Source organism: Ovis aries, chromosome 14, assembly GCF_016772045.2.
Source record: "Ovis aries strain OAR_USU_Benz2616 breed Rambouillet chromosome 14, ARS-UI_Ramb_v3.0, whole genome shotgun sequence".
Taxonomy (NCBI): domain Eukaryota; kingdom Metazoa; phylum Chordata; class Mammalia; order Artiodactyla; family Bovidae; genus Ovis; species Ovis aries.
In genome coordinates, this window is record NC_056067.1 from 53,599,705 (window position 1) to 53,623,629 (window position 23,925).

General features: G+C 59.9%; 1 protein-coding gene across 5 annotated transcripts in view; it reads right to left on the reverse strand.

Annotated features, from left to right (window-relative positions):
• The window catches only part of STRN4 (striatin 4), a 24,733-nt gene continuing 808 nt past the window's right edge, over positions 1-23,925 (reverse strand). For 2 of the 5 annotated variants that reach the window (XM_027978521.3, XM_027978523.2), the window contains exons 2-18: positions 17,492-17,595; positions 16,936-17,009; positions 15,956-16,034; positions 13,704-13,901; positions 11,442-11,583; positions 8,092-8,251; positions 7,464-7,577; positions 7,004-7,119; positions 4,984-5,159; positions 4,846-4,893; positions 4,367-4,488; positions 3,136-3,306; positions 2,858-2,998; positions 2,299-2,397; positions 2,031-2,117; positions 1,161-1,398; positions 1-936 (exon numbers count right to left, since the gene is read on the reverse strand). In XM_027978521.3, coding sequence (XP_027834322.1) covers positions 1,229-1,398; positions 2,031-2,117; positions 2,299-2,397; positions 2,858-2,998; positions 3,136-3,306; positions 4,367-4,488; positions 4,846-4,893; positions 4,984-5,159; positions 7,004-7,119; positions 7,464-7,577; positions 8,092-8,251; positions 11,442-11,583; positions 13,704-13,901; positions 15,956-16,034; positions 16,936-17,009; positions 17,492-17,595 — 2,001 coding nt within the window. In that variant the 3' untranslated portion in view covers positions 1-936; positions 1,161-1,228. Of the gene's footprint in view, positions 937-1,160; positions 1,399-2,030; positions 2,118-2,298; positions 2,398-2,857; positions 2,999-3,135; positions 3,307-4,366; positions 4,489-4,845; positions 4,894-4,983; positions 5,160-7,003; positions 7,120-7,463; positions 7,578-8,091; positions 8,252-11,441; positions 11,584-13,703; positions 13,902-15,955; positions 16,035-16,935; positions 17,010-17,491; positions 17,596-18,657; positions 23,921-23,925 lie in introns of those variants that run through there. The other 3 variants (XM_060398140.1, XM_060398139.1, XM_027978522.3) reach the window with 3 other exon arrangements.

Sequence of the window (23,925 nt, forward strand, 5' to 3'; positions counted from 1 at the left end):
TCTTACTCCAAAGGGTTTATTGAGACAAGTTTCACGTACAAGTCAGGGCGGAGGGAATGGGGCTTATAAACAGGAACCTGGGAGGGGGGCCTGGGGGCACAGGGTGGAACCCAAAACAGAGTGAAATAAATAGAGGAAGAGAGTGAAGGGTCAGGAGCGGAGACGGACAGACTATCACACAGTGATTACAACATGGGGGGGGGGGCTCCATTAAAATCCCATTTATTTATACAGATATACAGGGAGTTATGGGGGGCCCAGGGGACCCCACTCCACCCTCCATGCCCTGCGGAGGGGCAAGAGAAGGCTATCTCTCCCCCCATGGGTGACCCCATGGGGGTTTGGGGGGCTGCCCTTGGAGGAGTGTTGGGGGAGGTAAGGGTCGGGCACTCCCCCGAGGGCATCACCTGCTCCCCAGGCAGTTACTGGCCCTGGCGGCCCTGGGTAGTGTCTGGAAAGCTGTGCTGAGGGACCTGAGGGGAGGGGGATTACTGGGCACGCTGGTAAGGAGATGGGAGGCCCCCGCAGGGAGGACGATCTCGGCCTGTAGCTGGCTCCAGGGCCCCAGCAGACCCAGAGCAGGGGCTTGGGGCGCCTCCCGCTCAGCTCCCATCCGGGGCCAGGGAGGTGGAGAGGAGCGGTCAGGGGTTCCAAAAGAGAACCCGGCACCTTCTGGCGTCTTGGAAAAGTTGAGCCTCAAGGACACCCAGGCCTGGATGTGCGGCTCCCGAGAAGGAAGCTCAGAGACCCGGAGTGGGTGCCAGGGTAGAGGGAAAATTCCGAGACCATGCTGGAGGGCGATTCCTGAAGGAGGCCACACCCGGTGGGAGGCCGTGGGAAGGGCCTCCTGGGGAAGAGGGCCGATAGCACCACCAGGCCCCAAGGCAGGCAGGAGGCGGCTGGGCCTCGGGGCCTCCAGACCGAGGCCGGGGTCACCTGCGGGAGACAGGAGAGGGGAGGCTGGACCACAGTCTCCAGGGTGCCAGAGGTCAGGCAGTTCCGGCCCTTCCTCTGAATGCTGGGGGGCCACCCTGGCAATTCTTGCAGGGCATCCCAGCTAGGGTGTCGGGATTTGGCACCCTCCAGAAATGCCAGGCGGGAGTGAGGGTGCCCGGGGCTTCTGCCCTCCCAACCCAGCCTCCCTCCCTCCATCCCCTCACCTCAGTCCCACTGCCCGGCCCCACCCCCCAGCCAGCGTGGCGGCCTGGGCTGGAGGGCCAGGTGGGCATCATACGAAGACCTTGGCCAGGGCGTCGGCGCCTGCGCTGGCAATGAGGGCCTTGCTGGGGTGGCAGGCGACTGCGTGGATGGCCTCCTCATGCTTCTTGCGGTGGGCCGTGATCTCCTGGACACACGTCTTGTTGTCCAGGCTCCACAGACGCAGCGAGCAGTCGTGGCCTGTGCGGGTGCAGGAGCAGGAGGGGCTGTCGCTCAGCAGCTCCGGGTCCCCCAGCTCCCCCAGCTCCCCGCCCAGACCTGCCTCCTGAACCCGGCCTCCCTGGAGACAGCTGAACCGCCCTGGGCCATCCTGTCAGGCCAGTGCCTCCTCTTCATCCCCCTGGGGAGTTTCAGCCCCTTCTCCATCCGCCCGAGTCCCAGCCACGCCATCGAGGAGCAGTCACTGGGGCTTGGTGTCTTTATCCACAAATGGCAGGTGCCCCACTGCTAAGAGTCCCCTGTCTTGCGGGGACTGAGAGTCAGACAGGCCTGAACGTCAATTCCTGCAACCCGCTGGGCTGTGACCAAGTGAAGTGACTTCTCTAGGCCCAGTTTCCACATGTGCACAGTGGGGGCTCCAGTACCAACCTCATTCAAATGCAACAGGGCCGTGTGGGAGCGCGCCTACCGTGGCTCCGGTATCCCCACCCCCGTGACCACTCTAACCTGCCACAGAGGGGCTCCTGAGCCCTGCTCAGACAGCACTCCCACCAGCGCCCCAGCCTCAGGGAGCCCCCAAGCATGCCTCTCCCGCTCCTGCTAGGAAGGGCACGTGCCCTCACTCCTGAGGGGCCAGGAGGCCCCCGACTTACTTCCTGACATCAAGAAGACACCATTGGGGTCCACGGCGAGGCAGGTGACCGCATCCAGGTGGGCGACCATGGAGTGCACCGATTTCCCTGCAGGGAGACAGGGTGGGCAGCAAGTTACTTTTCCACTCTGTGCTCAGCCTGGAAAGGTGTAGGGGCTAGCGGGGACACTGAGGCTCCAAGGTGGACTGACCAATCTCCCGCTCTGAGCTGGGCTGACCCCGCCCCCCAACCGCACAGGTGAGCGGGGGCTGGGGAGGCCGGGCCTCACCTGTGCGGTTGTCCAGAAAACGGATGCCTCTGTCGTCATGGGCGGTGATGGTGAGGGGCTGGCTGGGGTGACTCACCACCTGGTTGATCTGGGTTGGGCCTGAACAGGAGAGAAAGCAGAAGTCAAGGGGGGGCGGAATCAGGGAGACCAGGAGGAACAAAGACAAGAGGAGAAACGGCCATCCCATCCCTGTCCTCTGCCGAGATGCCAAGCGGGGCTGGGCGCCCCAGCTGCTCCCTCCAGGGCCCAGGGTTTCTCCATCTGTGCCGTGGACGCTGCATGGCCCCTGGGCGAGCAGGAGGGATGGCAACCGTGAAGGCAGTGCTTCTGCTCCACTGAGCGGTCCACAGGGGAGCCCCTGGGATGTCTCTCTCCCAGCCCTCCGGAGATGTCCGTAAGGGCACAGTGACTGGGACTTGATCTCCATCCTGCTCGGAGCCCTGCAGAGGGCAGGGCAGCCACTGTCCACTGACTGGGCAACAGGTCACCAAAGCCCCAGGAGAAACTGGGGCCCTGGAGGCATTCAGGCCTCAGCCCCTGGCCCTGGGCACCCCCTTACCACTGTTCCCCCGAGAGTCCAGCGTGAGGAGGGCACTGCCAGCCTCGAGGTCATACAGAACAGTGTCGCCAGAACGGAAGGAGGCCACGATGTGGGCAGGCTCGGTGCTGGTGAAGGCCACTGAGGTGGGGGTCCCGTGATCTGAAGGCAGAGGAGACAGAAGGCTGCCAACAGCCCTGCTCCTGCCCTGTGGCGGGAAGCCTGGGCCCCAGTCAGAAGTCGACCTCCCCTGGGGCCTCCACCCCCAGGGTGTCACAGCCCCCCGCCCCGCCCCTCACCGCTGGCTGTGGAGAAGGTGCAGAGGCAGGTCGGGCTGCTGCTGCTGGGGTCCCAGATGCGGACAGAGCCGTCGGCAGAGCAGGAGGCCAGGCGCTGGGAGGCAGGGCTGAAGGCCAGGCCCCACACCGCGTCCCCGTGGCCCTCCAGGACGTGGCTCAACACGCTTGGGTCTGGACCCGCCAGAGTGGGGAGAGGGCTGCGTCAGGGCCTCTGTCCAGCTCCAGCTCGGACAGCCCAGCAGCCCCACTCTGCCGAGTCACCCTCCCCCCGCCCCATCCTTGTGCCCTCAGAGCTGCTCAGGCTCCGACCATGGGCCGGCTGTTCTGTGAAGGTTTCAGGCTTTCAATGCCCCCAAAGTGGAAACTCCAGAGGTAGGGATGATCTGGCTCCCTGCCATTCCCCCAGGCCCGTGACAGCGCCTACCACAAAGCCCTGCACGGAACATAACTTTTAGGACTCAGTTAAGGGGATAAGGGCCAAGACTTCTGCAGCCTGGCCCCTGGAGTCAGCCCCACCCTCTGTCCCCGCAGTCTTTTCTTGCCCATTCTCTCCTCCAAAGCTCTGAGGTCATTCCCACCATGACCTCCCTGGTCACTTGGGTCCATGTGGGGTGCTCTGGCTGGGCCCTGCTGACACCCAATGTGTGACAGCCTGCCTGGTGAACAGCAGACACTGCCTGGGGCTGACCCCTGATCTTTGACAGGGTGAGACGATCCTGAGAGGAGACACAGATCCCCAAACTCTGCCCCGACATGCTGCGGCATGGAGCCAAATGTGATCAAAAGCATTATCAAAAGAGGTGTCAGAGGGCAGGGACACGGACACTGAACCAAGGGGACGGTCTGCTCACTTCTCCACTTAACAGTAAACCCTGTAGCCCGGCCCAGCCAGCGTCTCCACCTCCCCAGCCCTGCCGGCTCCGCTCCTCCACGCAGATGCAGGCGGAGACCGTGGGGTGCTGCCAGGGCCCACCACGCCTTCACCTGGCTTTGCCCAAAGCTCCAGCCCAGTGAGCTGCTCTGTGCACCGCTCACCCACCGCCCCCTCGCTGCCTCGTTCATCTGACCCTCGGTCACGTGCTCAATCACCTGGGTCCTGGCTTCACCAGAGCGGGAGCCCTTGGTGTACCTTCCCGAGTTCTCGAAGTGCGAAGCCTGGGTGCTAAGGAACCAAGAGGCCCCCGGAGGCAGGTGGGTTGGGGAAAGGAAGACGGGAGGGAGCTGTCCTCACCGTAACCGTCGTAGGGGTCCATGTTGAGGTCTGGAATCTTCCAGCTGTGGATGCGGGCGTCTGCCCCACCACTGTAACAGTATTCACTGTGGCTGCCCATGGCCACGGCCAACACGGGGCCCCTAAAAGATACCGAGGTGGGCTGAAGGGGGCGACCAGACACTCCGGGCTCGCCTCCTCCCCTCAACAAGACCGCTAGTGTGTTTCAAGGCTGCTGAAAAGGAACCCGGCATCTGGACCTCTGGTTGGGCCACCCAGGCCAGCTGCCCGCCCCCAGCCTCCCTCCACTCCTCTAAAGGCTGTGCCGAGAACTGGCTGCAGGGCACTGGAGGTCTGCAGGGCGCCAGGAGCGGGTGGAGTGTGTGCAGAGGGCCACGGGGACCTGGAGCCTTTGGCTGCCCTGCCGTCTGCCCTGGCCCCCAGGATGGCAGTGAGCAGGCCAGGGGCAGGCTGCCACGGGGGCAGGGGTGCTTCCCTACCTGTGAGCCCGGAAGGCGTGGATGGGCTCCACGTCTAGTGCAGCATTCCTGCGGGCAGGCAGAAGAGCCAGGGTCACCCTGCACCCCCATGCCAAGACTCCCCCACCCAGCCCTCCACCCCGGGGCTGCTGCCCTCACTTCTTGGCCGTGACTGCCTTCTGCAGGTTCCAGAGCTTGAGCGTGCCGTCCTCAGAAGCGGTGAGCAAAGCTGACTGGCTGTGGTGGAAAGCCAGGGAGCGGATGCCATCGTAGTGAGAGCGGAGGGTGAACTTGGGGTTCCAGGTCTTCTTGAAGGCGTCTTTGCTGTCAGACAGCTGGGGTGGGGGAGCTGCCTCAGGGTCTGCCCATCCCAGCCGGCGGTCCCCACACCCAGCCTTACATGAAGTGGCATGCGGCACACGCGAGCCTCTGGCCCGGGCCGGCCGGGCCGCTTCCTTCTCGGCCGCCCGCAGTGCCCCCTCACTCGCTCTGTGAGTTCCTGCAGTGTGCAGGGCCCGTGCTAGCTTCTGAGGAGGCAATGGTGAGCCCGAGCCCTGGGGTATCCCCGTTCAGGGGGAGTGTGGGGGAGATGGTCAGAGATGGCCTCCATCACAGAGACGATTAACAAGCAGTGCTCTGAATTTCAGATGCACTGAGAGGAGGCACCGGGCAACCCGTCCCCATCTGTGCGGGTCAGTAAGGCTTTCCTGGGGAACTGACGTGTGACTAGGTAAATGAAGGGGAAGAGGGCGGAAACCAAACGTGCAAAGTCCCTGAGGCAGAGGGAGCAAAGGCGGATCTTGAGCTGCGAGGAGGCCAGGGACGCAGCAAGTGAGGGAGAGCGGCAGGGGAAGAGGCCTGGAGGGCTGGCCCACACTCTGGAACCTGCTGCTCCTTCTCAGGGACGGGGCGGGGGGGTGGGGGGGGCGCGCCCTCGGGAGCGTTTAGAGCAGGGGAATGGCCCAGGTTGTTCTGGCTGCTCCATGGCGGGGGCGCTGGGCTGGACAAGAGGAGAGTGGCTGCAGAGAGAGGCGCGAAGAGATCCCCAGGAAAGTCTCCCAGGGAGTGGTGAGGCAGACCTGACGCAGGGAGTGCAGACGGGGACCAGCACACCCGGCGGGGAGAGACTGGGGAGCAGAGTCCACAGGCCTCTGGGGGAGAGTTCCCGAGACACCACCAAGGGCCTGATGGATCGTGGTGTCACTCTCGAGGTAGGGGACCCAGGGAGGGCCCCTGGGGAAAGGAGACGAGCAGACTGTCAGGCAAGCATCAGTGCCCTGCCCTAAGACGGGGTGCACCCCGACAGACCCCTACCTCTAGGCTCTGTCCCTTGAGGTCATCACTTCTGCCACAGTTGTTCTGGACTAGAGGGTCTACCCCAACACGCGTATGTAGCTCTGGGGCGGGGGTGTCTTCATTTCATTTTGGGGGAGCAGAAGAACCCTGCATCTTCCTGCTCAAACTCTCCCAACCGCCCCCTCACCCCCAGCGTGCCTAACCTGGCTGAAATCATAAACCACATGGAGCCTCGCTGGAAGCTGCGGTAAGTGTCCTACCATAGGAACAAGCTCACACGCACCTGCTTCAGAGATGCCCGGGGAGCCAGCGGCCTGGCCACAGACCTCAGGCTCGGGACACTGGCCCTGAGGCCTCCCTGCACTCCAGCCCCACTGCCCCACCGGCCTCCACTCACACCAGATCAGCCTGATTTTGTTTGTGTTGTTTTGTGGCTGGAGGTCACCTTCCCGTCCACAATCCCCGCCTCCTGTACAGACTCCAACCCGCTCTGCCCTAGCCCAAAGGCACCTGCCACCTCTGATGCTGTATTTGGACTCAGCGCCCCTTTGCCCCTGCTTCGTGCCCATGGTGGGTCCTGGATTTGAGGTGCATGGAAGCCTGGGGTGGGAGGGAGCGTCGCTGAGAGGAGCAGCCTGGCAGCGTGACTGAAACCCAGGCCCCAGAGCCTGCCAGGCCAGGCACCTCAGTGACCCCGTCAAGTCCCAGCGCCTGTCTGCATCGGCACCCCTGTGACACAGGCTGAGCTGGCGAATGATCTCACACCGTCCTGCTGTGCGAGGGGCTGGGTGCAGGCGGGCAACTGGCCAAAGCTCAGCCAGTCCCAGCGCTGCACCGGAGGCCTGGGGGGGCCCGCGAGGGGTGGGGCACCCCAAGGACTTACATCACAGCTGAGGTCGTTGTCGTTGGTGACGGTGAGATCTGCCAAGTCCCCCAGGCTCACCTCCCCGCCCCCGATAGTGTCCATGATGAAAACGTCTGAGGAGAAGCCAAAGGAACCTGGTAGGGGGAGGGGAGGGAGGGGGCAGAGAGGGGCCGGGGGAGAGAGAGAGAGACAGAGAGAGGCAGAGAGAGGTGAGAAGGGAGACAGAGAGGCAGGGAGAGGACAAGATCAAGAATCACAGCTGGAAAGAAAGAAACAGGGAGAGCCAGACAGACAGACAGGGCAGGACAGACAAAAAGAGAGGGAGACAGAGATAGACAGACGAACTTTTGGGACAAGGAGGCTGCAGACCAGAGGCTGGGCCTCGACCCTGAGGACACAGAAGCCCGGGGCTTAGCTTCTGCAGCCTCCCTCTGCCGTGGGCCCCTCAGGACTGGGCCAGGGTGCAGAGGCCGCTTACCTTCGTGGGGCCGGGGCTGGGGGGTGCCGGGAGGCGGGCCAGTCACTTTTGGGGGCAGCCCATCCACATCCCGAAGGTCAGCCAAAATCCCCTGGAGTTTGACCCGCCGGCTTTCTGCAGGCACAGGGCGCAGGCAGGCAGGCGTCACTGACCAGCCACTCAGCCACGTGGGGAGGGTGCTCTCCTGCCACTGTGGGGGTGGCTGGAGAGCCCTGGGCTCCGAGTGGGGGTGGGGGACAGGCGGAGGAGACAGACGGAGAGGGGACCCTCCATGGCCTCAGTCCCCCGCCATCCTACGTGACCCCGGGGGCCTCAGAGCTCAGAGTCACAGGACAGGAAGCGCTGCCCCCCTGCCTCCCCCGTGCTGGGTCTGCATCCTGTCCCCTCTCCCCTTCCCATCCCTGGGGGGTGGGAGGGCTGGAGGCCCTGCCTCAGGAAGAGCTGGGCCTGCCTGTGACCCCCTGAGATTTTCCAGGGAAAGGGAGAGGGCCTGGCTGCTGGCTCTGCGGGGCCACTCTCCTCTCAGGAAGCACATCCGCCGGTGGGGACCCTGGGGCAGGAAGCAGCTGCAGGCTGCAGGCAGTGGTGGTGCCCGCGGCGAGGAAGGCCGGCAGACGCCCCAGCTCACCCAGTTCGTGGTGGGCGCCCTCTGTAGCACACCGCCGCGGGTCAGGCGGGCCCTCCCCGTCCTCTCCCGAGCCCAGGAAGTCAAACTCGCTGATAGCGTCCTCCGAGTCGTCCTCCTCGTCTTCATCCTCCGTCTCAGGGGCCAGGGCCTTGGATGGCAGCTGGGGCGCGGAGACCAGCAGAGCACTCAGGGCCCCAGCCCACTTGCTCGCCCAGAGCAGGGAAACCAGCGTTCCTGCCTGCGGCCCCCAGTCCCACAGCCTGCCGCCATGCTCTCCCTACTGGAAGCCCTTGGGGGGTGCCAGCCCCCAGCCTGGCTCTGGAGACCCCTTTCACTGCTGCCCGCAGGGACCCCTACACAGGGCCCTCCTTTCGCTCAGGCTGGTCCTGCTCCCCTGTGCCCTGCCTCCCAGCCCAGTACACTTCTCATGAAAAAAAGTCAGATAATATGACAACCTGTTTCGGGGGCAAGGGAAGCTATATTTGGGTGAATGGGCGTGGAAGGAGACACTATAAAGTGAAATCAGATCCACGGCTACAACAGTAACGATGATGAACACTTACCACAGTGCCGGCCTCTCGGAGTTACTCAGTGAACTCATCAGCTTCGCACATATGATTTCACAACCCCACGAACAGTTATCAGCCTTCTAATTACTATCCCCATATTACAGATTAAGGAAACTGAGGCTGAGCAGAGTGAAGCCCCTTGCCCCAGGTCCAAGCCATTCCACATACATCAAAGACAAGCTTTGGGGTGTGAGGTTACCTGGGGGTCTCCAAATCTTCCTGATAACTTCCTATACTGGCTGCATTTTTATTTTCTTATATAACAAGCAGGAGCTACTTTTAGAATAAGAAAATACCCCAGTTCTTCCTTTCTGAGAAACAGAACACTGGGCGAGTAAACAGAGTCTGCTGAGTTTTCCCACAGTCGGTTGTAACCAGGGTTGAGAACCAAACCCTCGTTTTCCTCAGTCCATGAGCTTGGACCCCATCCCAGGCCTGTGAACTGAGGGGCAGCGTCACGCCTGCATTTCCCCACCAGACACCTTTGAGACGCAGCCTCATGAAGTGACACCTCGCACGTAATCCTTCAGCCTCCCATCTCCTACGCGTCACTGTTTCACGTCAAGTGCCATCTGGGAGGGAGCTGTGCGCTTGGCACTTCACAGACTGCACTTAGGTCGCGTAAAGAGAAGTTCAGAGTTTTCAAAGACCGTTTGGGTATCTGAGTTCTGCTTTCAGTGCTGGCTTAGGACTCAGCCCGCCCTCAGCACTGGGACTCCGGGCCCAGTGGACTCAAACACCACCTCTTCCAGGAAGCCTTCCCCCTCCTCAGTGTCCCCAGCCTGGACCCAGGTTCAGTCAGGCTGTGAATTCCTCCGGGGTGCCGGTGACTCCATCCCAGAGGCTCAGCACCCCAAGCTGGGTCTCAAGGGTATGGACATGGAGGTGGCTGCACTAGGGCATCTTGAGCGGCCAGCCTCTGGCCTGTGTGGGAGGAGGGGGGTGGGATGTGACTGCCTTTGCCTTCCTTTCTGGGAGAAGACCTGGCCTGCCCAGAGAGAGGACGGTAGGGCTCAGGCCCTGAAAGGGGCCTCGCTTCTCTCTCACCGCCTGGGACCATCAGTGCCACGTGTCTACCCAGTGTGAACTCATTTATTTTTCAAACATACAGATTTTATTTACTTACTCATTTATCTTTGGCCCTGCCATGTGGTGGCTTATGGGACTGCAGTTCCCTGAGCTGGGACTGAACCTGGGCTGCAGCAGTGAAAGCGCCGAGTCCTAACCACTGGACTGCCAGAGAACTCCCAGGACTCATTTTAATAAATTCCTCAACAACTCAGAAACAGACTCCCAGCCTCTGAGGCTGAAACCATGACAGAGAGAATCACATGCCCCCGGTTACAGAACCAGGCCAGTGGCCACTCTGGGGGGCACTCACGAATCTCGGCCTGGCCACTGAAGGTCAGCTGGTGGAGACAGAGGCCTGGGGAAGCATGAGACCCTGCACAGGGAGCCGCCCGGCAGGGTGTGCGGGAGAGCCGTGGGGAGCAGGAGAACATTCCTAGCAGGAGCGCAGGGGAGAGGGGAGGTTTCCCAGAGAGGGCTGAGGGAGGCCTGAGAAAGGAGTGGAAATCCACCAGGGGGCAGGAGGGACCAGGCGCTCTGGACTCGGAGACACCCTGCTCTTCCTGGACCCCCAGGGCCAGGGCTCCGGCTCCGGGCGCTCCATTCCCCTCAGTGTGGTCAGTGAGCGCCTGACCTGCGTGGGCCCCTGCGCTGAGCCATGGTGGCGGCCCGGGATACAGAGTGGAGGCCAGGACAGGCCTGACACCAGACAGGGAGGACCTAGGGTGGTCCCGGTCAGGATGGGGCAGCCCACAGGGGCGAGTCAGAGAAGGCTTCTTGGAGGAGGGGGTGTCTGAGGCGAGTCTAAGGAGGGAGGGCTGGAGTTCAGGTGGGAAGAGCTGCTCAAGGAAAGTCCCCGAAGCTGTCTCCTCTCCCACAGGCGCCCCTCATGGGTGTGTGTACCTGCCTGTGACTACCTATAAGCCCACTGCTGGCCACAAGCTCCTCCCTGCAGGGACCAGGCCTTGGGGTCTCCATGTCCTTGCTGCCAGCACAGAGCCTGGCCCACAAGGCCTACACTGACAGGCGAGACCAGGCCCACCTGAGGACAGCGCCGTCAGGACGGCAGGAGTACTGGGCTCCGGCAGTTCAGGAGCAAGGTTGAAACGTGGTGGGAGCCCGACCTCCAGGCCAAGCTGAGAAGACCTGGACTCTACCCTGTGAGCAGCGTTCCTGGGCCTGGGTCCTGCCACCACCAGCAGACTAGACATTCGCATCCTACAAAGTGCCCCCAGAGCCCCCCAACCTGACTCCAGGCTAAGCTGGGGGCTCGGCCACATCTTCTAAGGGTGCTGGGGAGGGAAGAGAAAAGACCCACACAGCCCCTGGCTCGGGGAGCTCACAGTCTATTGCAGGAGACAGAGCCGGGGGCGCGTCAGAACATTTCCAAGTCCCACTGTGGTCTGGCTGGCAGGAAGGAGAACGCGCCATGAGAGGGCGTCTCGGGGCTGGCCTGGTCTGGAGATTCAGGAAAGGACTCTTGGAAACGTCAGAGCCCAAGGAGGGAATGTGGAGAGAATGACGGGGGTACAGCTGGAGAAGGGGTTGCCCTGACGAAAACGATCGAGGTGCCTCAAAAGGAACCAGAGGCCACAGCATGGCTGGCAGGAGCCAGGGACGTGGGGAAGGGATGGAGCAGCCCTCAGAGGAGCCAAGCAGGCCCCTGGAGGCCCTCTGCTACGGGGCTCCTCCTGGGCGGGGTGGCGCGCTCACCTTCACACGCTGCTTCCTGTGCTGCGCGCCGTCCAGCTCGTCGTCCTCGTCACTGTCATCGTCCTCGCAGTGCTGCAGGAAAGGGATCTGCTCCAGCACCGAGCCACCCAAGCGCTCTCTGCCGTCCTTGCCGGCCGCGTTCCTGCCCAGGACGGGGTAGGGGAGAGGGGGAGGGGTCAGTCCTGCCGGGCGACAAAGCTCAGCCGGGAGCGCGCGGAGGCTGGGGGCGGAGCCTGAGCCCAGGGGAGCCTCGACTCTGACCCTGCAGGGGGCTCGTAGCCCCGCCCTGGCTGGGTGCACCCCGGCGGGACCCCTCACTGAGCTCTGGCCTCCCCAGAGCAGTTCCAGATCAGCCCGGTACCCTGACCACACACCCCCACGTGCGCCCAGTCAGACAGAGAGCTGGTCGCGAGACCGCTGCTGACTCCGCAGCCCCCGTCACCACAGCCGAACCCCGCGCACAGTGGGCAGAGCATGCCAGGGACACCCCCGGTGGCAGGGCAGCGGAACCGGTCACCCCGTGACTGCTCAGGCCCCTCACAGCCTGCACCCTCTCCACCGCCAGACAGCGCTGCCCATCCACCTCCAGGCCTGCTGTTGAGTGGCTCCCTTGGGATGACAAGCAGTCATCTGCCACCAAACGTGACTCCAGGGCAGAAAGGAGGGCAGAATTCGAAGTTCAGATTAAAGCGAACGGCCTCCCAAAAGGAGGCTGCCGCTGGGCTGATACTCTAAGCGTTCTTGTCAGCTGCCTGGGCGAGACGGGTGCCACTTGGTAGAGACCTCCCACCCCTGGGGTGCCAGTCCAGCCCCCAGACCTCACTTCCCAGCCTCCCTGCCCCTCTGGGGGCCTCCACACATGAAACAGGCTCCTTACTTGGCGCCATCTCCACACCCTCTGCCTCAATGACTGCCCAGCCTCATAGTTTTCAAGCCCACCTGCGTGCTGGTCAACTGCTGATACATTTACGAGTCAAGTGCTGCCCCTACCTTCGCCACGGGGGCTCACACAGACACCTCACACTCCACTCAACCTGAATGGCCCCCTTGAAGCCCCCCACCCAGGTCAGCACTGCTCCCAGCTGCTCAGACCCCACCCTCCAGTCACCCCAGTTTCTTTGCCTCTATCCCCACAGCCAGTCCTTTCGTTATCGTCAGCTCCTGCTGAAAACCTGCTGAGAAGCGGACTGGCCTCACCCCTCCACTGCTGACGTCCACTGTCTCTGGCCTGGATGTCTCCAGGAGTCTCTGATCGGCCCTCCCTGCTCCCAGCCTGGCCCTCGGTTAGCCTCTCCATCTCGAAGAAGACCAAGCCTATCAGATGATGTCACACCCTGGCTCGAAACCACAAGCCTGTCTCCAAGCACCTCATCGTGGCCCGTGAGGCCCGCTGTGATCGGACTCTTGAGATTTCAGCCTTACCACAGACCGCGGCACCACATGCTGGCAGCGCTGCCACCACGCCGGCCTCTGCCTGCTCCTGGGCATGCCAGCCCTCTCCTGTCCTGGATCCTTTACCAAGAACACTCCCCTCCCAGCTACTCGGCTGGCTCGGCCTCCACTCCATGCAGTTCTCTGCCCAAACGTCATCCTGTCCTAAGCAGTACTGCTTCTCCCATCTCTCTTTTTTGCTTAAATTGAGGTTTTTTTTTTTTTCTTTTTTGATGTAGATCGTTTTAAAAGTCTTTACTGACTCTGTTATACTATCGTGTCTGTTTTATGTTTGGGCTTTTGGCTGCGAGGCATGTGGGTGGGATCTTAACTCTCGACCTGGGAAAGTCTTAACCACTGGACTACAGGGAAGCCCCCTCCCATCGCTTTCTCACTGCCTTTCATAGACCTCCTCATTGTCATCAGCAATTTAGTTATTTTCTGACAAACAACAGCTACTGATGAGAGAATGAACACTGGAAAGCTCCCCGGGGAACAGTGACCACATGTCGTGCTACGCTCCCCAGGTCCTGGCGTGGGCCCAGGGCTGCCTTCAGCAGGGACTTGGCATTTAATGGGGAGCGTGCAGGCCGGAGCTTCAGGCAGGGCCGGACCGGAGGGGAACTGTGGAGTGCATCAGCACGGAGGTGACGCGAGGGGAGGGCCACCCAGGGGGACCCAGGACAGAGCCTGCACATCCCGTAAGGGATGGACAGAGGGTTCTGGAGCAGAGGAACCCACGATACACTCCAGGAAGGATGCGACCCCAGAACATGGACCGGCCTCATGGGGGGGGGGGTGGGGAGACACCCTCCAGACCCCAGGACTCACCTCTTGATCTGCTCCTCAATCTGTTTCACCAGCAGTGACTCCCCGCCGCTGAGCCCCCCGGGGGCCGGCGGGGCCCTAGGGCCCCCTTCGCTGGGCTCGGGGGCCCCGTTGAGCTCTAACGAGCGGCCCAGGAGGGCGCGCACTCGCTTGGACCGCATGTCCAGGATTGTGTCGGTGTAGCCGACCTCTTCCAGGTACCTGCGGGAGGCAGAACGAGGACAGGTCGGTGGGGGAGGCGGAACTGGGGTGGGTCAGGCACCACATGGCTCCTTTCTATACCGCAGGGGCAGATGCAAGCTGGGCCAGCCCTTTTGGAGAAGCAGCTGAAGGCAACACACAGTAATCTCACATAAGCGTTCCCGACCCTGCTGCTTCCCCTTCGAGACTACTCCCAGTGGAAGCCTTTCTACGTGGGCATCGTGCTGTCGCAGATGCTCGCGGAGACAATGTACATTTGGGGGGCCTAAAGGCAGGGGCCGACCCACATGTCTGCTGATGAGGATTGCGGAAGTAGACTGCTGGTGGGACAGTAGGCACAGGATAAACGCGGCAGAGTGCCAAGTGCTCACTGCGTGCTCAGTTGCGTCCGATCCCTTGTAAGCCCACAGACCGTAGCCCACCAGGCTCCTCTGTCCAAGAATACTGAAGCAGGGTGCCGTCCCTTCTCCAGGGGATCTTCCCGACCCAGGGATCGAACCCATGTCTCTTAATGGCTCCTGCATTGCAGGCAGATTCTTTACCACTGAGCCACCTGGGAAGCCCAAAGAGGAGAGGGCCTGCTAAATAAATAGCACAATGGAAATTGTAAGTTAAATTCCTTACAATTCAAGTGGTTGTAGGAAAAAAAAGCATGTGCCTCTAAGGATAGACCACACACAAACACGCATTTGCATCATGCCCCGCACCAGGCCTAGAAAGAAACGCACTGAACTTCAGAGCAGTGATCTCCTCTGCGGAGTAAGATTAGGGATGTCAGTAGGAACTTCTGTCATTTACTCTACACACGAGCATTTATTACCCCCAGGATTACAAAATCTGAAGCCAGCTGAGACTGGCCTAAGGGCTAAAAAAACGGAAAAAACTCAACTATGGGTATCTGTGGCTTCAAATCACTGGAGACAGGAATCCCTGGCTGGTCCTCAGGGGCGCCCGCAGAGCCTTTTCTGTTGACTGTGACCTTGCCCCTTGGGCAACAACAGACACACCATCTTGGGCACGTGCGTGCCTGTCTTGAGGCTCCCCTGCCCCCACCACCAGGGAGAGGCGGGGGAGGCAGGGGAGGTGGGGTGGAAGGAGCTGGGCTTGGGGGACGGGTTCCTAAGATCACACGTCAGACCCTCCACTTATTAGCTGGGACCTTCTGCACAGATGCCCTCTCTTCACCTCGTTTCTTTCACCTGTGAAAATGAGGGGAACACTAGCAGTTACACTGCCCGGGGATTTCCGTGAGGAATCCTTGTGTGCCGGGCGTTCAGCCCAGTGCTGGGCACATAACAGGTACTTGGCAGGCGTTGGCTGGGACAATCCTGCTGTCATCACTGCCTGCACGCCCTTTAAGCTACCAACTGCGACTACCCTCTCTGACGTTTCGCATAAGGAAATCAACGATACGGACAAATAACTTCCTGGTGTTTGTCACACTGTCTATTAAAAAAATGCCTTCAACAAAATACACAAGAAGAGACTGGCCACAGGAAGTTATGATTATCCACATAACAGACGATCACGTGGGTCTTGAAATGATGCAACATAACTAATTTACGCGGAAAAACGTTCAACACTTAAAAGCAATGCCTTATGAAACAATGCAAAGGGGGAACCCCTGCTACAGACACACACACACAAATACATATATACAGAAGAGAAAGCCTGTGTGTCAAAATGTTTACAGGGGCATGAAATTCCCTGGGTGGTGGAATTACGGGTGATTTTTGTTCTTTTCTGTGTTTTCCTGTTTCCCAAGTTTTCTAAAACACACATATCTCTCTAATGAAAAGCAAAAAAATTTTAACATTACACCCTCGGGGGGAATAAAGGGCATGTGGGATTGCTTTCCAAGTGTGGGGGTCCCCCAGGGCTGCCTCCTGCCAGGAGTCTTCCTGCGCTCCGCCCCCACAGAGTGAAGGGCCCTCTCAGCTGTGGCCAGCAGGGATCCTGAGAGCTCTCAGTCCCCAGTGGGGACAGGAAGGACTGTGGCGTCCCCGGGCTTATCTCCCCGGCCCAGCCTCCGCCCTGGCCCAGCGTGCACTCACTGTCGGAGAAGCTGCCGCCCCTCCTTCCACACCAGCGGGCTGTTCTCCAGGGTGACCGACTCCACGGGGCCATTGGAGACTGCAGGATGGAGAGAAAGGAGGTGGGCTGTCTCGAGGGCACCACCCAGGCGCCCACCACCTCCTCCACGGGCCCTGTCCTCACCCTCAAACCCAAGTTGGTCACTGCGGAATCACGTGCCGGGAGGGCCTGGAGTCCCCCTGCCCCTGCCCTCCTCCTCTCTGCTCTCTTTGGGTCACTCCCCAGACCGTCCCCGGACTGTCTTCAGACCCTGTTCTGCTGTTTCCCCACACAGGAAACGGGCTGGGCTCTGAACAAACGGGCAGACGACTGGCCCGCCTCGGCCGCTTCCCAGCTATGTGGCCTGAGCAGGTCGGTTTACCCTCTGAGCTTCAGTTTCCTCACCTGAGAAACGAAGTTAACAATCACAGCACCCACCTCTTGGGACTGCTGTGAGGACTGAATGAGGCAGCCTGTTTACTTTCCTCATCAAATATTTATTGGGCATCTATTATGTGGCCGGCTAGGTGCCTGGACTGTATCGGTCAACACAGACCCCTGTCCTTGGGGAAGGCGCTCTGGTCGGCATCCGACATGAAGAACCACGGCCACCGTCAGCCTCACCTTGTGAGCACACCACTCTCTTCCATGTCTCCGCGCTCCTGGATACCCTCCCTACTGCCCCGAGGGTGGACTGATGCCTCTTTCTAGGAGCTCTGACTCCCAGGGGCCTCGTGTGTCTGTCTGCCTCAGACAGACAGAGGGACAGCGGGCAGGATTCCCAGGCCTTCCCTGCCCCCTGCCCCCCCATTCTTGGGCACCAAGAATGAGACCCGACCACTCTCGGTCCTGGCCAAGCTGCTCTCCGTGGAGCATTTGAGGCTTGGGGGTCCATCTCTGCTCTGTCACGCTAGGTTTGCAGGGGGCGGGCATGCGGGAAGGATCAGGCTGGCGTGGGTACCTGGTTCCGACAGTTCTGGCTTCTTCTCCCCCTGGTTCAGGTCTGTCCCGAATTTCAATTTATGGTATTTGGCCCTGAAAGGTCAAATGATGAACGAATGAGAGGCACCGAAGCGTCGACAGGGCCAGCCCTCGCCTCCAGAATCCCAGAGCCTGGGTTCTCGCTTTCCTCCGCCCTCCGCCCTGCCCGACTGGGAAGCAGCCGTGGCGGAGGCGGCAGCACAGATGGCACCGCAGCGAGCCCGATGCTGGGAGCCGGGCACACCAGCCTGCCGTCCCAGCTCTAGAGTCCTCGAAGAAGTCCTCTCCCTCCAAAAGCCTCACCTGCACCCATCAGGCCCCTGGAAGGGAGGGATGAGACGAGGACTGTGTGGCGTCTGCCACGTGGTGGGCCGCCACCATGATGAAGCCGTTGCTCGCGGTCTGCCCTGAACCCCACCCACGAGGGCCTGCTCTGACCCCCTCTCCTGGACCATGTGGTACTGAGTGATGGAGGAGAGGATGCTCCCAGGGGCTCGACCCCTGAAGGCAGGCAGCCGGGGCATGGCAGGGCTCACCTCTCCTGCTTCAGCGCGTATTCCAGCATCTTGATCCGCCGCACCAGGTCCGTCTTGAGATTCTCCTGCCCCTTCCTCTCTCCCTGGAGGAAGGCCACCTGAGCCTGCGGGCGGACAGAAGAGGGCGGGGAATAGCAGGGCTCAGGCTCACCGACCTGTGTCCCGTGCTCGCTCGGGGCAGGCAGCTCCAGCACCTCCACCCCCGGGACACACAGCAGCCAGTTCTTCAAACGTGGAGACCCTGAGCCAGGGTTCAGCGGAGCAATGAGAGGGCGGCTGGATCTGTTTCCCTGTCACCCGCGATGAAACGACTGAAGAGAGACTAAATGGGAACAGCTTGGGGCTCCCTGGGCCCCCACCTTTGGGGAGAAGGTGGGGGCGGTAGGTATTAAGAGCCCTGGGCGCCTCCTCCCCCACCCCCAGGCAGGTGCCGTCCCCGAGGTGGCTGGGGGAGGTGGCATGGCACTGTTCAAGCAGAGCTTCTGTCTCTGGGGGGTGTGGGAAGCTGCTTCTGGAGTCTAGGGACCGGAGTGGGTGGCTCAGCTCGGCTCCCGCTGCAATGCAACAGCTTCGCCGCCTGACCTCCACGGTGGGGACCAACCGTCCTGGGGGAGTCGGCCCAGAGGAAGGCAGACGTGTCAGAGACATGACCCCAGGCCCCTGCCAGCCACTTCACACCATCTGCTGGCCCGGTCTGTCCCCATCTGCTCTGGCCTGTCAACAGGCCTTTTGGAGACACCAATGGCCTTCGAGGCAGGCTCCTGGCCCCCGACCATGTTCCGGAAGCCCAGTGCCACAGCCCTGAGTGCCGTGCTCCCCCCTGGCTTCCCCTCAAGTGCTCCTCTGACCCAGGCTGGGACCGCCCGAGCTTCAGGCCTGGCTCGGCCACTTCCGCGAGGCACAATCTTAGGCCCTCTCTGAACCTCCCCTTCCCCTTCCCTGTCTGAACCAGCCCTCTCTGAACCTCCCCTTCCCCTTCCCTGTCTGAACCAGCCCTCTCTGAACCTCCCCTTCCCCTTCCAGAAAATGGGGCTCCTGAGAGTGCCCCTCAGAGTGCCTGCCCCTCACGTGTTAGGTTGTTCTCAGTTCAAAGCCTAGCACAGACGAAGGGCTAACAAATGCCAGCTCCCACCTCTTGTTATTTTTATTCTCTCAAAGTACTTAACTATTTGGCTGCACTGGGTCTCAGTTCTGGCATGCAGGCATGCGAGATCTTTCCTTGTGGTCCACAGGCTTCTCTTGTGGGCTTAGCTGCCTTGCTGCATGTAGAATCCCAGTTCCCTGACCAGCAATCAAACTCGCATCCTCTGCTTTGGAAGGCAGATTCTAAACCACTGGACCACCAGAAAAGTCCCGGGGCCCAGTTCTTCACAGAAGCTAAGATCCCTGAGACCTGAGACCACCGAGCAGAGGTGTCCGTGGCTGACAGGCCTCCTGCCCCCCCCGGCAGCTGCGTCATCCTGGAGCCAACCCTCACACATCACGCGCTTGCTGAAGAACTTCCGCAGCTCCCTCAGGAGCCCCTAGACACCTTTGCCAGGCGGTGAACATTCCCAAAGCCTTGCTCCAGGACTGTCCGCGGTCAGTGGCCTCTCAGATACCCATGAACATGCTTCCTCCTCGGCCTGGGGCTTGAGGAGCCCTGACCTCCCTGCCCTGGGCATTTGTGCCCCACACGGTCCTGTGCCCAAATTCCTCCCATCACCGGCCTCCTGCTCCAGGGACCAGGTCTCTCCCTCAGGTCAGCAGAGAATCACATGTGGGCTGAGCACTGCTGAGCATGGGCCTGAGCGCAGGGCCAGAGGAAAAGGCACACTCAGACACTGCCAGCGGGCCACAAGTTCACAAACCCCTCCAGCGGGCAATCTGGCCATATCCACAAACATGTCAAATACACACTCCTTTTGTCTTAGCAGTTCCACTTCTAAGGAGTTTACCCCATAAGTATAATTGCAAGGATAGACTTCCTTCCTTTGCATATATTAACGCACAACAAAAGTATCTTTCATTCCCTCCACAAATGCTTACTATGTATCAGATACAATCCTGGACACAGAACTGAACAAGATGAAGTTCATATTTTAGAGGAGGGTGTGGGACCAGCAGTGAACAAATAAATACCTGTCGCAGGTGTGCTACGGAAAATAAACCTCACCTGTCCACTGAAAGAAAGGGACTCCTCCCAATACTTCTTTTCCCTACACTTTAAATCAACACATATGTACTTAAAAATCCAAGGCCAGACAGGCAGACATACATGTGATCAACATCTTCAGAGTCTGAATTTATGTCCTTTGTGGATCTTCTCAGCCACCCAAATCAATGCTGTCTGGAGTTTTAGAAGGTGAGGGGAGTGGTGGAGAAGACGAGGCTGATCACCAAACACATGCCCCGGGTTCCCGTCTCCCTGCGCCCTCGCCCCTCTGGGCTTCCATCCACAAGTTTCTGCTGCCAGGTGCCTGCCCCGCCTGCTGAGCCCACAGGCGCTCCCCACTGGACACTGGTGACCCGCCCGTGATGGGACAGGCTCAGGGTGCGGGGCTGGCGGAGTAACAGAGAAGATAAGCACCTCCTGCTCCCACAGAGCCCTCAGTCCAGGGCATGGGCCGGCACGAGCAGCCACAGCTAACACACGACTCGACTCGGACCCCAGGAGGGAGCAGAGGAGACTGGGGAGGAGGGACACCTAGGTGAAGAAGTGACAGTTCAGCTGAGACCTGAGCTTGGTTAGCAGGGGGCCAGGGGCGGAGCGCGCAGCTGGTAGAGAGCGGCAAACTCTAAAAAGGCCAGCATGGCTCCATCTGAGAATGCGTAAAAGGGTTAGTGAGGGAAGTCAGAGAAGCTTGTCAGCCTTACAAAGAATCACAGATCATGCAAACAAGTTTGAAATTCACCTTAGGAGCACAGGGGAAGCTATGGAAGGGCTTTTTCAGCAGATATATCATCAAACTTGCTCAAATTTGGGGCAGGGAGAGGGCCAAGCCAAAGGCCTAGAAACCAGTCACAGAAGGAGGCAGATCCCAGGGAGAAATGACAGGGGCTCAAACCAGGATCAGGCAGGGGGGGTGAGGAGTGGGTTTAGGGTACTAAGGAGGTGGCCCTCACCTGTGGGGGAAGAAAGTGGAGGGGGAGAAGCAGGGTCAGAGTCACGCCCAGACCTCACACCTGCTCGCCCCCCACGGCCCCCCTTGCTCCCTGAGCGCCCATCCAGTGATGACGGAAGAACATCACTCTGCTCTGTGGTCCCCTCCCCAGTTCCTCCAGCAAAGAAAGGAGAAGGAGAACCAGAAACACGTGGGTGAAGGGTCCTGAGCTGGTGGAATGCCACAGAGAGGGGAAGCGCTGGGGGCCTGGCCCTCCCACCCTGCGCACACCTGAGGTCACAGCCACATGGCTGTGGCTCCCTGACCTGCCGGGCCGCGGTGGGCCAGCAGGCAAGGCTGGGATCTGGAAGTTCTCTACCCAACCAGCACCTCCACCCACTGCCACTGAGACAGGGCGGCCGCCTCTCCTCCGGCTGTTCCCTCCCCATCCAGGCGGCACAGGAGGAACCTGGCTATCTCAGTCCTCCCGCGAGCCCTTGCTGACTCTCCCCATCCCAAGCTTTCTGTCCCACCCCTCCCGGTCCCTTCAGTACCATCTGGCCCTGTGTCTCCTGCACTCCACTCCCTCCTCCCCAGGCTCTGGCAGGGTTGAGTCCCTGTGGATCCCTCCAAGCTCCTTGTGAGGCTGGCGGGGGTGGGGGGGGGGGGCGCAGGGGGCAGGGACCAGCTCCCCATCTTCTCCACCTGCAGCAGTGTACTCGCTGCCTCTGCTCATCCCTGAATGTCCAGTCAGACCCCACCCCCACCCCTCAAGGTTCCTCTTGTCCTCAAAAAAGCTCACTGCCCTTTGCAGAAGTGCCACAGCCACACCACTGAAACCTCAACTGCGTGTGAACCTCTGTAACCTCCTGCGCAAACCAGCCTTCTCCGTTAGCCTGGAAGTTTCTGAAGGGCAGAAACCTCACCACCACCTTCTCTGAATCCCCCATGATGCCAGCTTCCTGCTCCCATCTTCCAGGCGCCTCCTGGCAGGACCTCCCAAGAAGTTGTCTTTTCTGCCATTCCCCCACACTGACTGTCTGGTGCCAGGAGCAGCTGCACAAAGAAGCTATTTGGAGAAGAGGTATTCGGGGTTTATGGGGAAAATCTGACGCAGTCCCGGCCTTGAAGGTTCTCGCGGGAGAAGTCACACCTCTCTAAGTGATAAGTGCTCAAGTAAAAGTGTATAAAAAGAGGTGCTGCTGCGGGGAGTGTACATGTGGGACAACTTGGCAGAACCAATCACCAGTTTATAAACACGTCTGTTCTACCACCCCACCTGTTTATTCTGCTGTACACTCACTCAGGAGGGAATACGAGGACAGTCCCTGCGGCCACTTCCAATGGGCAAAAAGTGGAAACTACCAAAAAATCCATTAAGGGGACACAAACTAAATGAGCTGTGGTGCAGACACCGGCGGGGTGCAGTTCCCAAAAATAATAAGCGCTCTGTGTGCTCATATGAAAAAAACGCAAAGATATATAAGTAGGTGAAAATAAGTCACAAAATGATGCATGTAATAGCATGTAAAAGGCGGGAGGAGAAGGGGACAACGACAGAGGACGAGATGGCTGGATGGCATCACCGACTTGAGGGACATGAGTCTGAGTAAACTCCGGGAGCTGGTGATGGGCAGGGAAGCCTGGCGTGCTGCAGTCCATGGGGTCACAAAGAGTCAGACACGACTGAGCGACTGAACTGAACTGAATAGGATTTCATATATTACACACACAGAGCTGAATTACTTTTATAGCAATAATAGGGTTTCGGGGAGTGGCTCTTTCCCTTCTCACTCACTTGGTGTGTGTACATCTACACACACAGGCACTTCTGAGATCCTTGAAATTTACTAATGTAACAGAACGATAACAACAAAGGGGTACAAAGTAAACGACGCTGGAGCCTGGACGCATCGTTCCTCTTGCTGGTCTCAAAGGTGAGGCAGCGGCGTGGTGGGTGCTGCAGGGTACCCTCGTCTCCTATGGCCGCCTGGATGACCCTGGGAAGGTCACTGAGCTTCCCTGAAACAAGCCTGTCATCTGTCCTGGGCGTCAGACAGGTATGGGCTTGAAAGTCCACAGACCACCCCTGCCACCCACAGGCTATGATCCTTGATATACGACTGACCTTCTCAAAGTCTCCACTTCCTCTTTTATTTTTGAAAAGGAAGGGAAGGGGAATAACATCCCTCACCCTCCCAGAATGTTGCAAGGACTAAGTGATACCATGTATCTGCTGTGTCTAACACAGTGTCTCACCCATAATACAAACTCAATAAACAGCAGCTGCTATTATAATTGCTAAATAAGGGCAACGTCCTTGGCCCTGTCTTCACAATGGGGGTATTGAGAAGATCTAATAAGACGTACAGATGGGATATCATAGCAAGGGGTACTTAGGTAAGGCTTTCTCTCCCACTCTAACCCCAAGCCTCAGCCACCACACAGTGAAGATCCCTTTCAGGGTGGGAGAAGTGTGGGATGCTCTCTTTAATCATCCTAGGGAGAAAATTCTAATCTGGTTATTTACTTGGGTCCCCACCTCAACCAGATACGAAACAGCAACTGAAAAGAGGAAAGACCAGATGCTAGAAGGAGATACTGACTTTGCTAACAATGCCCCAACCCTCCAAATCCTCGCCACTGGGATACCCAGGCTCCTCAGGACACTCTGCTAATCGACCCACAGTTCTCAAGGTCACAAAACCCAGCCCAGCTCCTCAGCCTCTTCCAAACATCTCAGGACACCTTCCTCCCTGAATCTACTCCACAAACCATAGGATCTTTTCCCAGAAACTTCCACAAACACCTCCCACCCCAGGATCCTTCTGAAATGTTTCCTCTGGCTGTCTTCCTGCTCTCCAAAAAGGCTCCCCTTGCCATGCCCCAGGTTCCCCGATTCCTCTTCACTGTCTCCATCCTACCGCCCCTCTCCACAGCTGGCCAAGTTTGACCCTCCCATACTCCAGTTCGGGGGTTCTCCATCTGACATCCCACACACCTCACCTCCCATCTCACGGCGGGGGCCCCCACATCCCCAAAGAGTTTCGGCTCTCCGTTCTCTTCCAACACAGGCTCCTGGCTCACGTCCTGGCTCCATCCGTGCTTCCAACCCTGGGACCCCTCCCCTGCACGCGGAAGCCAGGCCTGCCAGGGCTCCCCAAAGTTTCCTCCTCAGAGGAGAGGACACACACCTTCACGCCCCCCACCTCGCGCCCGGAGACCTTGCTCCGCATCCTTGGAGTCCTCAACACCACCGTCATTCAGTCCCTCCAGTCCAAACGCTCCGAAACACACACGCGTCCCGGGCTCCCTGACTTCCTCTCTCGACTCACGCGGGCTCCCCGCCCC